This window comes from Chlamydotis macqueenii, chromosome 10 (genome assembly GCF_036417535.1).
Source record: "Chlamydotis macqueenii isolate bChlMac1 chromosome 10, bChlMac1.mat, whole genome shotgun sequence".
NCBI lineage: Eukaryota > Metazoa > Chordata > Aves > Otidiformes > Otididae > Chlamydotis > Chlamydotis macqueenii.
This window is the reverse complement of record NC_141565.1, coordinates 12,729,857-12,744,724: the sequence shown is the minus strand read 5'-3', so window position 1 is coordinate 12,744,724 and position 14,868 is coordinate 12,729,857. Positions and strand designations below refer to the sequence as shown.

The 14,868-nt window shown below is 44.9% G+C and overlaps 1 protein-coding gene across 1 annotated transcript in view; it reads left to right on the top strand.

Moving 5' to 3' along the window:
- Window positions 1-2,924: 2,924 nt before the first annotated feature.
- GRIP2 (glutamate receptor interacting protein 2) overlaps window positions 2,925-14,868 on the top strand; it is an 86,043-nt gene continuing 74,099 nt past the window's right edge. Inside the window, exon 1 of the mRNA XM_086755193.1 lies at window positions 2,925-3,003. Coding sequence (XP_086611319.1) covers window positions 2,964-3,003 — 40 coding nt within the window. The 5' untranslated portion in view covers window positions 2,925-2,963. The remainder of the gene's footprint in view (window positions 3,004-14,868) is intronic.

Here is a 14,868-nt window from a genome sequence, read left to right as displayed (position 1 = left end):
CATTCCCCACACGCTAGTCCTACGCTGATAATAGGAGATAAGTATATGCCAAGAAAGCAGAATTGATTTCTTTTTTTCCTGTGGAAAGACTTTTTTAAGACACACCCCCCCCCCCCCCCCCCTTATTTTTGAAATAGGTACAGTTTGTGGGTAAAAACCAGACATTTTTAGGTATGGCTTGTATATAGTTGATATTACAAGAGCATTTTTTGAATAGCTGCTAATTGCGACCACACAAGTGTAAAGTTAAGGTCAGGAGGTACAGACTGTTCATGAGAATCAAAGCTCTCTGTACTGTTGCTCAAGTCTGTCAAGCCATAGTTCAGGTTGATGCCTTGTGCTCTTTATGACACCTATATATTTTGATGTCATAAATTTAGGGCTGCCTAATTTTCTTGGTGTATACTATGTGATTTTTTTCCTTCCTCATTGGAGATTCAAACTGTTTCACTTCAGCTGGTTTTAACATAGTGCCACCTGAAACCTGAAGAAAGTGTTATGTTTATGAGTTTTGGCCAGAAACCATAGAGTAAACATCTTTATTCTCTCCAGGCTCCTGGTGTGCTGGTCCCTTGCCAGTCAGCTCAATGAATGCCACAAGCAATTCTGGGTTTGAAATGCCAAAATTGCCTCCTCTTTCTCCACCAGCAGCAGAGGAACGGGGGAGCTTCATCCAGGTCTCACCCACAAAACCAAGCAACTTCAACTATGTAGTAGACCTGCCCTCTCATTCCCTTTCTTAATGCAGCAGATATTCTGGGAAAAATTTTATGGTAGTATAAACACTAAACAATTGGTTTTAGATTTACTTTAAAACATCCTACTGGAGATGTCCCTTTCATGGCATCCGAAGTAATGGGCTGTTCTCAAATTAGCAGCTTCTTGTTGTATTTGTGGTGCAACTGGAGATGTTTTTTTCCTTTAAGATGAGATTTCTCTGCAGCAAAAGCATTAATAGCTGTGTGAAAAGATTTCTAATTATAAATTTTGGCTCAATTGCTAATTAAGTCTATTGTCAGACTGAACAACTTCTTAAAAACAAATTATGGACCAAAATATCTCTTTTGTAAGTAAGTTTTTCTTACTTAGTAATTTTATTTCTTTTGTGTAAGTTGTCTGTGCATGAAACAGCTGAGTTGAACCAAAATAGGGATGTTGCTGCATTTCAATCCAAGCAAGAACTCTGGTGTTAGGCTGAAACCCAGTTCTCCTCCTCCATGTGGGCCACAGAGTTAGGGTCCGAGGTCTGCAAAACTTCTTGCTGGCACATCCAGGCTCTTTTGATTTATCCTGATTTGTTTCCTAAGGAAACAAGACTTAACCTTGCCCTCTCCGTGAGCTTCCTTCTAAATTTGTAACCTCTTGACCACTTTCTGACAAATCTAGTAGGAGTCTCAAACATAACTAGACCCTCATACGAAAATGTAGATGGCTTTTGTGCCTTGAACTGTGCCTGTCTTGCTCTCTCTTCACCAACTGTGTGTATAACCTTGCTGTTATAGGTGATACCAGTTCTCAAGGGAATAGAATGACTATGGAGAAAACTGCTTTTTGGATTCAAGGCATGGGCTGGTTGGTACAGAGTTTGTGTCTCACAGCTTGACTGAAATGGTGCTGCAGGCAGGATGTGAGCCCTGCACGTGCCCTTGCTGCTGTCCCTTCCATGTACCCTGTGGCTGGTATGGCAGCACCATGCACCTTGCTGTGTATCTCCAACACGAGTCAGCCTTTGTTCTTCATTTCAATAGCAAAGGAAGTGGATGCTGGTTTATTACAAGAATTTTTTTCTACTCCAGTCCCCTGTCTCCACCCGTGGTGCCGAGTAGCTGCTCTGGGGGAAGCCGCAAAGCATCCTGTCCTGGAGGGCAGGACTCCCTGTGACCCAGCTGGTGACCAGTGTTGCCCCCAAAGCATCCCCTCGCTGCAGTCCGTTGCACAGGACTTGCATGCGTTTTGCTAGCACTGATTCTTCTGCCCTTTCTAAGAAAGGGTTAACCTGAGTTTTCAGAAAGCGCTGTAGGCAGGACATAGACTGCAGCTTCATGCTGTGTGTGTGTTCGGGAGGCAGTGTAATGCTTTGACGGCAGCTTGACATTGCCTTGAAAGGTGCTGGAGGCTCTGCAAGCACTTGCCAAGAGGGGGTGGGGGAGAAGAAAGTGTGTCAGGCAGCACTGCAGTCGCAGCCTCTCCTTGCGCTCAGCCCCGCTGCTGCTGCTGCAACTTGGAGCTTTGCGCGAGGCTCCGCTGCCGGCCAACTTCTGCACCTGGCTCTGAGCGCAGCGCAGAGGACGGTGGTACCGCTGTTGCAGCACCGGCTGCCCGCGTTTCCTTGTCTTCATTGCTTTTTGATTTTCCGCCCCCTGCCTGAGATCCCCATGAAAGCCACCCCAAGGGTCGAGGCAGGAAGAGGCCAGCGCATCTCCATGGGATGATGCCCGCTGTTGGCCGGCGGGGCGCGAGGTGGAATTCCACCGGGAATGAAGCGCGCACTCGACATTTGCTGCATCTGCCGGAGAGTCAGGGTTCAGTGGCTGCCTCCCATTCAACCAGCTGTTCTGTCTCATCACTGCGCTTCTAACTTTTGCTTTGCAATGCCTGATGGCCAGTCGAGCCGGGAGAACTAGCACGGGATTTTTAGGACCTACTGAAAAAAAAAACCACCTTTACCCTTCACTTTCCTATTTCTACACGGGACTGGCGAGTCACACTTTAAGCTGCCACATAAAGATATTCCTTTCTAAAGGATTGCCACGTTTTTGAGTCCTCACAAACTGGAGTGCGCAGGACGGTTTCTTTATTTTCCTGCTGTGAAGAGAGGAGCAGCGTGCGCGTTGCGGCCGCGCTTGGCTGTGGGAGGCAGCCTGCAAGCCTGGGCTGGCTGGAAAGGGGCTCCAGCGCGGGCAGGGAGAGGGCAAGGAGCAGCCGTTGCAATTAGCTGGATGGTTTGATAGACAACAGCAGACATGCTTTGCGGACTGAAAAAGGATTTGCAGTCAGACTTTGGTGAGTGAGCCTGCCTGTATTTTTTTCTTTCCTCCTTCTCCAGTAGTTTACTTTTTTTACTCTGGTTTCCTTTAACCACCTGAAATAGCGATAACAATTTCATGTGCTACTTTGAAGGGGGTTTTACAAATCCAAACCGTTGCAAACCAACTGTGACTTAATTGCTTTCATTTGCAAAACACATCTCTCTTTCCCAGGAAAGAATTTCTCCCTGTGACCACTGGAGAGGACCCTTCAGGCTGCCTCCCTCCTGCCCCTTCTCCAGCTGGGAGACTGGCAGACACAGGGGCTTCTTAAGGCACCCCCGATATTGCAGAGCCTTTACAGCCGTTTTGCCTTTTTTAAAAAAAAATCCCTAAATCTAAATTTTTCAAGATTGTGTGCATGGGCTGGGCATTCATCAATGGTGAATAGAGGGCCAGGGAGGGGGAGGATGGGGATAAGGGGCTCTGAACATGCTGGGATCACTGTAGTGTAGAAAGGCACCTTTACAAAGGACACAGTCACCAAATCCTGGCCCCAGTCTTTCCAGGATGGACAGGCTCTGGTGTTTCTAACAGGGTGCAATATTCAGGTACTTTGTTGTGTGCTGTAGCTGTGCTTGTTGCAGCTAAATATACTGCATGGAGCTCGCTCTGCTGCAAGCGCTTCCCTTCCGAAAGCAAAGGCATTGGGAGTTGGGAGTAGAGGTAATTTATGGTTTCTGAATCATTTTACGTTGCCTGAAGTTGATGTAGTGGGACTGACTTTGTCCTCAAGATGCCCCAAAGCATGAACCTAACTTGAGAAAATGGTTTTCCTCCCTAAATCTGAGAGGTAAAATAAACCAGGCATAAAGCAGTTTGGCCTAGCTGTGTTGCCTCATCCCATGGATGTGACTAGACGCACTGTCCCCTTACTCTTGCAGCACAGCAAGCAGCGCCTTGGGGGCTGGGGCTTATTTTGAAGCTGCCTGAGACATGGCAATGAGTCCTGGTAGGCAGAGGGAGTCTGGGTGTGTGATTTAACAGGGCAGGAATGTAGCCGTTCCATGGAAAGATCAAAAGACAACTTGGCAGGAGCTCCCATCGCTCTTGGGGCTGAGCCATAAGCTGGGTCCCTAGCTCAGAGGTAGCTGATACCGGCTGTGCTGGAGGAGTCTCTTGTATGCCACCAGCCACAGGGAGAATCATTCATCCAGTTCCTCAAACATGTCACCAGAGGCATCTGGTGTTTCATTATGCCGGTCCTGAGGATGGCTGTCTTGCTGAAAATGGTGATGTTATCTGGGTGCTGGGTGACCAAATGAGAAATATTTCTGATCTCAGCCCGAAACCCTTCTTGGAGAACCTTGGCTCAATGTGGTCTGTTGCTCTGTCACATACAAGGGAACAGTGCAGTCACTGAGCTCATAAGAAAGCCTTCTTTACTGTGGTATCAGACCCTTACAGCTTGTGCTCCTGAGGCCCAAGCCCATGCTTTCATCACCCAACCCAGGTGCTGATTTCCTCAGCGTCCCACAGATGAGGCCATCCTTTGCACCAGCCACAGAGCAAAGACAGAGATGGGGGTGGGTGACCATCTCATTTCATGTCTGCCACCCTTTTTCTTCTTAGTTATTTTAGTGCATTGAGAAAGGCTTTGAGGGGGACTGATTACAATGCACTGGGTTTGCTTTTGCTAAGGCTCAGTGAAGCTCTCTTTTGGTCACTGCTGGGTTCTTAATGTGTTTTTTCTCCTGTAAACCTGGCTTTTTCATGAGATTCATGAGATTCATCTCCTCATCTGGAAATCATTTGAGATAAATAAAATGAATTGCAATAAAGTGAATTGCTTCATATCACTCATTTTAGCATTTTAAGTGTGATGGGCAAAACCAGAAAACAGATGGATTGTTTCAAAGAGGCAGCCAAATGTTTCAGAAGTGCTTCCTGGGCCCACCACCATTAGGGTCTTGGTGATTTCTTTCCTCTCATCCAGCTGCTCTTGAAAGTTTTCTGTTGGGACATTTTAATAGTACAGAGCTTTTGTCTGCCCTTCAGAATAGAAAGGACAGGAAATGCAAACTAGCAGTGATGTTTTATGGAAGGTGACTTAATTATTTTTTATTTTTAAAAATATGGTTTGTATAGAAGGTACAGGGGGGAAAAAAGGTAGTAGATGAGGATGTTCAGTGCTTTTCTGTTTGGGTTTGTTGTTTAGTTTTAGGGTTTTTTTTTTTGTTGCCATTAGAAGCTGTGCTTTTAGCATGAGATGGACCTCTGCAGACCAAGGAGAGCAATGCCAACTTCCCAGGTCTTCCTGACCAGCAAGCTGCACCCTTTGTTTGCAGGGTGGAAATAGCTGGGAAAAGAGACTTGTTAATAGATCTCTGCCCCTTCCTGCCTGTTGGTTTTCAGGGGATCAGCTCCCCTGTTCTGCGCTGTGCTAGCTCTGCAATAGCCTCAGATCTTCTCAGCTTGACAAACAGGCAGGGAGAGAAACAGAGAAAAAAAATGTCTGAAAGGGATAGAAAACTAATGTGAGGAGCTAGAATGAGACAGGAGAAAACCTTTCTAGATAAATCTCCTAAGAAGAAAGATTTTTATCTTTCTTATTGAAGAATTTATCACAATAGTGCTATTTAATATAACTCCTGCTCATCAAGCTGCTTATGTCACTTTGTCAGCTTTGCCTCAGTGGCAGCAAAATGAAAGATTAAGAGAAAAGTAACTGTGTTGTGCATACCAAGACAGGCATCTCTCTGTCTGGAGCTGAATCACAGTGATCTTAATTTCCTTCAACCGAAACTGGGCAGAAAGTTTGCCTGGGCCATTCCTCTGTCTTAACCTAGTGTTGGTCATACCCATGGTATCATCCATCCACCTTGCATCTGAATACATCCATGCTGGGAACATCACATCAGCTCAAATTAATTCAGTGGATTTAAATATTAAGGAAAAGCTTTCTGCATCTGCAATTTTGGTGCTATTGCTTCCTGTCCTAAAACAGATGACAGATTACTCTTTTCCTCTGTGCATCACTCTTCTGGATGTGTAAAGACAGCAATAACCCTTTCTCTGTCTTCCATCTCTTCTCTTTAGCATAGACAACTCATTCCTCCTCCCAGTCTTAGAAGTCATGGTCTTCTAGATGTCTGACCAGGCTGCACTGATTCAGTCTGAATCACCTCCAGCTGGACCACACGTTTCTTGAACTGTACTACCCAAACCTGGGCACTGCACACAAGTTGGGGCTTTTATTGGTGCTGAGTAAAACAAAATGATTTTGCAGATCTTGCAGACAGCACCCATTTTTGTATGTACTGGAGTGTTAGCTATTTTTGCATATGATATGGCAGTGTGGAATTAATTTGGTTTGCAGTCCATGGTATCTGAAGAGTCCTTCCACAACTTTATCCTTTTTCTCCATCCTTTATTCTTTTGCTTATTCCTGCCCAGGTCTGGTAGCTTGCATGCATTTCTGCTGAGCTGTGTATTTGTTTTTTCAAGCATGTATGAATCATTCTGGGTTCAAAATTTACTTCCCAGCTTGCTTCCAGTCCATCATAGCTGGTGGCTGTCAGTAAACTTAATAAGAGCAATCTCTCTGCAATCATCCAGGTCACTTAATGAAAACTTGGAGTCTTACCAGATTGGATGTGGGTCCCCACAGAACTTTGTTTAATACATCCATCCCTTCTGATTGTGAGCAACTGATGAATTTGCTCAGTGTGTGGTTTTCCAATCAGTTTTGCATATACTTCATAATCATCTGTATCCTGCTTTCCAAACATACTTACAAAAATAGCATGTGAAACAGTATCAGAAGCATTTCTAAAATGGAGATAGAACAACTTGCATTTTCTGTCTATCCAGAAATGTTGCTTTGTCATACAAATAAATTGAGTGGGTATGACTTATTTGTGGTAGGTCCAGGTTTGTGGTTAGTCCTCCTCATTTCCTTTTAGCAGCTCGCACACAGATATTAGTTCCAGGAACTGAAAGAGATAGTGATGGATTTGTTATTCTCTTGCCCCTGCTCTGATATCACTTCTATTTGTTTTGATTTGTTTTTTTTTTTTTTTTTTTTTTTTCAAGTTGAATGCTGTTCTTCTGCACTCTTGTGGTGTCTTACCTATCCTCCATAAGTTCTTAAGGATACCTGCTGATGGCTTTAGGACTTTGGTGGCCAGGTTTCTAAAGTTTTATTAGCTATGTTAAGTACGAATGAACTTATCTACACAGTGGAAATGAGTTCTGACTCTTTTCTAGAGATGACCCATTCCACTAAAATTGTTTTTTATAGAAGAAAAAAAGACAAAAGTAATTTGTTACAGCTTTTCGTGGCCTATAGAAATGAATTATCTTTTTATTCATTTTTTTTTCCTTCTATATGGAGGTTACAGGGTTTTCTCCTCATAAAAGATTGTGCTCATGCACATCTCATTAGTGCATATTTATGCAAGAAGTTTATCAATGTAAAGGCCAGGCAGATTTGATAAAAATGTCAGTCCAAAGTGTCAGTTGAACAACTGCTGTTTAGGTTTTCTCTCCAGCACAAACTGTCGGGAGTCCATTTTCCAGCCCAGACACTTACCTCTCTGCCAGCCTGCTTCAGAAAATCTTGTTAGTGCTGGAAGAGATGCACCCTGGCTTTGAGTGACCTGTAGTAGGGGACTTAATTTAAGGTGTTAAGTCGTCCTTTTGGCTTTGTTATTCTTTGTAATGTTTATTCTGTTTTGTTAATCTGTGTAAGCCAAGGAGAACTTAAACTTCGCTGCCAAAGTGTTTGTATATGTTAGGGCAGGCAGGATTTGATTTATTTTGAAAATGACCTGTTAAAATTGATACTTGTATTTGGATGCCAGTGTTTATTGCTTGTGATATTATTTATTTAACTCAAGGATGGAAATCATATGCAATTTTACCCAGGTCAGAAAAAGGTGTCAGGCAACTTGGAGGGAAGAGTGCCTGTGCTTTTGTGTTTAGGTATGCGTAGGTGTTGGAAACTAAAGAAACAATTAAAGCTAACAAGTAATAATAATCAGAAAGAGGTGTGGTGCAGAACCGGAGGAGAAAAAGTAGAGCAAAAATAAATATTTAGCAACGTTCATCAATTGACAATTGAATGCTACCAGGCATAAGAACATTTAAGGCTCTTTTCAGCTGTCAGTTCAGCTACTGCATAATTTTTAGCATGTGAGTAATCCCATCAGGGTAGGCATGGTCTTAAGCCTTGATAGGATAGGACCCCCAGGTCATTGTACGGCTGTCTAGTTGTCTGTTCAAGGTGGCAGAATACTGTTTCAAGACAAGCGTGCTTACGTGGGAGTTAGGAAATTCTTGTTCTGTGACAGTCTGACTGCCAATCTGCTTCTGATTTTTTTTAATATTATTATTCTGTTCATAACAAAAAAAAATTACTAACCATGCTTGATATTCTCAGCTGCCAAATTTATTAATCTGTGGATTTACAAATCAGTCTAGCCAGTTAAGAAATATGCAAAATCACACAGCATGAAGAATTTCTCTCCTTCCATTCCCAACAATTACCATCCTCGATTTCTTTATTTCAATAATTTTTTTTTTCTTTGACCATGTGTTTTTGTTCAAGGATCTGATAATTACATGCTTGGAGATGATGCCTTTTCAAAAGCATCTTTCCCAGCAATTTTCAACTGGAGATGTGGATAAAAATATCTCCCCAGTTTTTTATCAGAAATGTTTTCAGTAATGTGCAATTATGAGTTCTGCCTTCATTCAATTCATCCTGGAAGAATTTGCTTCACAGGGAATTCATTTCCTAGCTGCTGTAGATGCCAGCATAGTTGGCAGCTGCAGGTTTTTGTGGGGAGGAGGGGGGAAAAAAAAGGTCCAGAAATGAAAATTGCTGTGAAGTAAAATTGGTCTCAACACCTGGAAACCATAAAAGAATAGAATATCATACTTTTTTGTTAAATTATTGTTAAACTGCTTTGCATGACAGTCCCAAAATGGCCTTGTAAATTATTTAGTGTAGCTGAGAGATGAAGAGATGAGCCCACTTAATTTTGCCTCACAACTGATCCATTTCTTATTGTGTAAGTTCATGAAATCATGTTAGAAAGTTGGAAGGAGTTGCGGTTTTCTTCTCAGCAGTACTGCAGTTTCCAATCTCGATGTATAATTATCACTCACTTGGTATATCCTAATGAAGCTGTAAGATAGGAGCTGGCTCAGGTTTGGGGAGAGCAGCGTTCGCATTGAGGCAAGAAGGGCTGTAGAGCAGCTATAAAAAGAATAAATATGCTTTTGTCCGGGGAGGCAGGAACTTGTGCTGGTAAGAGTAAGATCTGTCTCCCTGCAGCCCTGGCGTATGGATGAAGATGGGATTTCCCGCCTCCTTCTGCTTTGTTGCATCCTCCTCTTTCCCAAAGGAGGGAGGTGGGTCCCTGATCCAGCATCTGCAGCTGTTTTGGAGGTTGTATGCCAAGTTGTTTGCAGCTATTGAGTGACCTGACTTGCTCGATTTCCTGAATAACTCTTCCCTCCTAGCTTCTGCTCCCTCCTCCGAGCCCTCTCCGTGGCCCTGGAGCCTGCAGATCTGGCACACCCACCCCCTGCCCTGCGGGAGCTTTCACCGTAGCGAGGGTGGGATGGCACAGCTCCGGTCAGCTGCTTTTCCCAACCAAGCAGTTGAGCTGTCATGGATCTGCTCCTCTGTCTTTGAGCAACTGTATGCCTGATGGTACAAGTGATCATGATCTGAGTTAAACCTCTGTCCCCACCGTTGCGCCACCACCTCAGTGGAGTTGTCCCAGCAGTATATCTGCTTCTCCATGAGTTCTCAGTGGAGATCCCCTCCTTTCCCGCTGCTGGCACCATGGGTGATCTGGAAAGGGTTGTTACTGTAGTGGATGGTTCAGCTTGAAATGTGAGGGACGTGGCCTTCTCTTGCCCTAGTGATTTATAGAGGATAATTTCTTTATGGAATGCAGTGCCATTTGAGTAGGATTAAACTCTTGGCCCGAGATGTATGTACGTGTTATGCTAAAGGTTTTTTTTTTTTTTCAATAATGTAATGCATTTCCCATATAACCCGCTGTGTAAACAGATCGTGTTCCTTCCTGCTGTGAAATGCTGTGCTCTGCTCATGCTGCAGGAGTGCCTTGAACCTGCAGCCCACCAGCCTCCCGATGCGGAGGCATGGATCTCCAGGCACATCCTCTGCAAGTCCATCTTCAGCCGATTCCTTTGCATCATGCAGTGAAGCTATGTGTGAGGAAGTGTCTGTGTGTGAGGCAGGAATGTACTAGACAGGGTCCTGGGATAGAGCCACAGAGATATGCCTGAAATACGGGGAAATCAGTGGGAAGATGCTAAGGTACGTACAGATCTGGATCAAACAATCTGAGTGACTTGGTGATGTTAGAAGAGCTGTGAGACAGAATGCACATCAGTCATTGCTTCCTATTTTGCTCCAAAGCAGGTTTCACCCTGCGGTCCATTGCTCCCTTGCCTACCCTTGGTGTGTGGCACGTGGCTCTTTTCCCTGCTGTTCCCCTGTCCTTGCTGCTGTAGCTGGGCTGAGCGAGGTCACCCCTGCCATCGGGGTGGTGGCAAATGTCTCCCAGCTCCAGGCTGGCTCTAGCGATGGTCCAGATAGCTGCTGTGGTTTGTGAGGCTGGGCAAGAGGCATGAGAAAACAAAGAAATTGGTTATTAATAATAATAACTTAAAAAAGAATCAAAGCAACTCCTCATTTCCCTTGTGTTTCAGTTTACCCCTTACCTTCCCTCACAAATGAGCTCAGCAGAGAAACCCCATCACTCAGAGAGGGGATAAGTGTTCACCTTGCAGGAACTGGAAAGCAAAACATTTTGGAGGCTGCGGTGGAGGTGAGTCAGCGGAGCTCCATTGGCTTTCTCTCCTTTCTAAAAGTCCCTTTATCATTCAGCAGCTGGCTCGAGCAGCACCATGAGCTATAATAGGCGATTAGCTCCTAGCAGATTTATGTGACACTGCATTTTATAAGCAAACAATCATGTGTATTTAATCATTAAATGGATCTGCTGTAGCTAACATTCACGGAGCCGATCTCCTTTCCCTGTGCACCCGCTCAGCTCTCTTGCACCAGTATAGACCCGCAGACATTCACGCTTGTGCAGAACCGGTGGGAATGCATTACTTGGCAGCTGCCTTTGGTTCTGGCGGACGGTGGCTAGAGGTGAGTACTTGGCAGTGTCTGCTCCGAGACATCCAGACTGCATCCAGAGGTTAGCACGGTGGGAAAAGGAGATGCCTAGCGCGGGGATGTTCTCCCCCATGACCCCATGGGCTGTCGGTGTGGTCAGGGGTTGGGCAGGCATCTGCACACATCCAGTGATCGCAGTGTTCCCCAGACTTCCTGAGGTTTGGAATGTAGTCGGTTTTAGTATTCATAGTTAATTTTAGAACTACCTGCGCCATGCTGCTCTTCCACACATCTATTACACACTCGACAGAACCTGCTGGTTTTAATTTTTATTAGCACAAGTGCCTTGTTGAATCAAAATTAAGTGGGTATTTGGGAAGCATAATGTGAAGCATTACACTTAATGGTCTGTGTTCCTGAGTGGAGAAGGGCTATCACATGAGTCTCCTCTCCCTGAGACTCTGTGGTCTTTAGCTACACCTGAATTTTCCCCAAGTTCATTGCTGATTCCTATTCTCCGTAAGCTGTAAAACTCCAAGCTGCAAAACTCCAAGCTGCATCTTTTCAGGTGTGTAACATCATTTCAGGTATTTGCCCTTGTTCAGATATAAACATGCTGGGCCTGGGGTTGCAGAGCGTGGGGAAGAGGCAGGTCTGTGGGCCGCAGTGGGAGCTGTGCTGCTGAGGGCTGCTCAGCCCAGCCCCAGGAGGCTTCCACGTTCAGCCGTGTTCTGCTTGAGACCATCCCTTGTTCAAAGGGGGAGCAAGTATCTGCCTAGGGCAATGCAAAAGTGACTTTTTTTGCAGTCCTGGGCAGAGCCATGAGCCAGCTTCTTGTGATGCTCAGGAGAGCTCAGGCTCTCACTGAATTGCAAGTGCTGTTTTAACCAGTGTCCCTGTTCCTCAGCCTGTGTCTCCTGCGGCTGGCACCCCGCTCCTGACTAATCTTTTGGCTGGGGTGATTTTGGATTTTAAACCTACCAAAAAATGCAAAGGGAAAGTTAAGCCACCGAACTGTGAGGCTCGAACTCTGCACACAGCAGGATTTCTGTGTGAAAGTCCCGAGGCTGTCCCTGTTTGCTCACAGGTGCTCACAAGAGTGAGCAATTCCTGTGAGCCTTTCAGAGGGTGGCAGAGCCTAGTTTGCAGCAGTTTGTTCTGATTTTCACTAGGAATTTGCAGGTCTTGTGGGAATTCTTGTGCTAGTTGTAGTTGAGATCGGGTTCTCTGCCTGCTTTGCATCACCCATGCGATGTGAAGCAACTGGAAACCAGCACAACTGTTTGCATGGAGGCAGCTATGTAAAACAGCTGCAGTGCATTAATAGCTCCGCTGGAGTGGGGTCTTGTCTGTATTTCATACGAAACAGATGTTTGCTTTAGTCATGGTGGTGCTGTGTTGGTCTTTGAACACCAGCCTGTTTAGAGGATGGGATGTCAGCAGGACATGCAGCCAAGGTAAAGCTCGATGGGAAACAAGAAGTGGGGCAAAAACAGGAGCAGAGCTTGCTGGAAGCAAGATTTAATGGACAATTCAGGCAAATTTTTAACAGCTGGTTTGATGGGGCCAGACCACACCAGTTCCAACATCAAATAACTTTGAGCTTTGAAACTCTTATTTCGTCTTGTTGTCCTGCTAAATCTGATATTCCCTGGCTCTTTGATTTCTCTCCTTCTCCCTCCCTCCTTTCATTTTAAGCAAGGCTCTAGATTAAACTTTTTTTTAGTCTTTTAACTGTACGCTTATTCCATCTCTCACACAGCTCCTGTGAATCTTCCTGACACAGTTGAGGATAAAAGCAGCCCAGCCACGTACACGGGCCATTGCATAATGGATGGTTTGTGTGTCAGAGTCTAAAATCTACATATGTTTAGATCAGTCATGAAGTGGGAACATCTGTATGTATTCATATATAATGGCTTTTACTGCATGAATGAATAATCCAACTCCCACGATTTGGTATTTACTTTTTTTGAAACATTGCTACTTAGCGAAACACTTAAGGGAGAATCACATTTATGGGAATTAAGTTTTAGTAAGGTTTAGAGGAGCTGCGTGGATAAGCTGGAAGCGAGTCTAAATGGGGTGCCGGAAATCTTTCTTTTAAAATAATGCTGTCTGGAACTTCTTCCTTATTTCTTGACTCCCACTGGTTTTTAAGCACTTTGCATCAGAATGTAATGCAAATCCAGGATAAAACACCTGATCTGCAGCCTGCTGCATTGAACGTCATCTCATATGATGCCATCTTCCAGCACCAGCTGTCTTTGCAGTGCTGCTGAACGGGGTTCCCAAACCTTGGGGGCTGCATTGCAAGCTGGGGGCTCCAGCTTGGGGGATTGCCCTGTTGCAGTGTTGCTGGCAAAACTGGCTGGGAGATACTTTGGTGTCCTGGCCCACAGGATGGTGGAAGAAGCTGTTGGAGATACAGGTCCCCTTTTGCTTCAAACCAAGCTGGGGACTTGCTACATCTGCTCTCTGCGGCATCAGGCTGGTTTATTCTCTCCCCGCAGTCTGCAAAGCCTCTGAGCTTTGTGCCGGCGCTGCCCTTACCACGGCTGGGGCTGAGCGCGTGCCCGGCTGCAGGCTGTGGTTAGCCAGGGCTGTCCTGCTTCACCAGGCTGCTCTGGTTTTTCATCACTCCTTTTGAAGCTGTAGCCTAGTTGAGATGATAAGATCAGTGCAGTAGCAAATGAGGTCGAGGACAGCTTTGATATCTTCTCCTCATAGTTTATTTGACTTTTTTTTTATGCTAGTGCTGATGGCATCCTTTAGGTTTTATATAAATCTGTTTTCTTTCTTCACCCCTTGATCCCTGGCTCAGGCTTTTATTAAATGTTACCGCATTGAGGTGTATCTCTTCTGTTGCCTGATTTGCCTGGTTTTTTTTTTTTTTTTTTATTTTGTCAGTTTTGTTTTCTTGTGGTTTGCATGGATTTTCTTATTGCTATTGGCACTGAGATTGATTCACGCCAGGCATGGACCTTCATCAGTCTCAGCCACCTCTTGAACTGGCATAGCAAATCTCCCAGATCTGATTCCTCATTTCATTTTCTGGGCCTTGTAATTAGGAGCAGGGAGAGGGTGCTCACCTGGACAAATGGTGGGGTGACCTTCCTTGCAGCAGCTCTGCTGGGCCTCCCCCTGGCTCACCCCTTGTTAAATACTGCAGGTGCAGACGTTGCCCTTGTTGAACTGATATTGCTCCTGGAGATCAGCAGGGAAGCAGGATGTGATTCACTGTAAGAAGGGGTTTTCCCCAACTCTTCATCTAAGGAATTATATTTTCTAGGAGATTTCCTTAAAACTGATTTACCACCAGGCTTGCTTTCCACATTGCATGCTGTAAGTTTAGCACAGGTGCTAAAATTTTATGTATACTCTTGGGAAGATGTCATTTACTTGGGTAACATGGGCTCTCTTGGAAGTGCTATAAGAGTAAAACAAGAAAAAAGATATTATGACTGTAGTGAGCCTCTTCAAAAGGATTACCAGGCTGAATGTTGGTGTGGTGTCTTGTTGCCACCTTCTCTTCCCTCTCTGCTGAATCCAGTGGGTTTTCCTCTGCCCTACCTACTGCCTGCTACAAGAGATTTGCTCTTGGCTATTTCCCTGCTGAACTGGGAGAAGTTATCAGTCTGCAGCAAAGCCCAGAAGAACTGTTGTCCCAACCCACTAATTTACAAACTCATGGATATCCAATGATAGTTTTGTTACTCTCATTTTTATTTC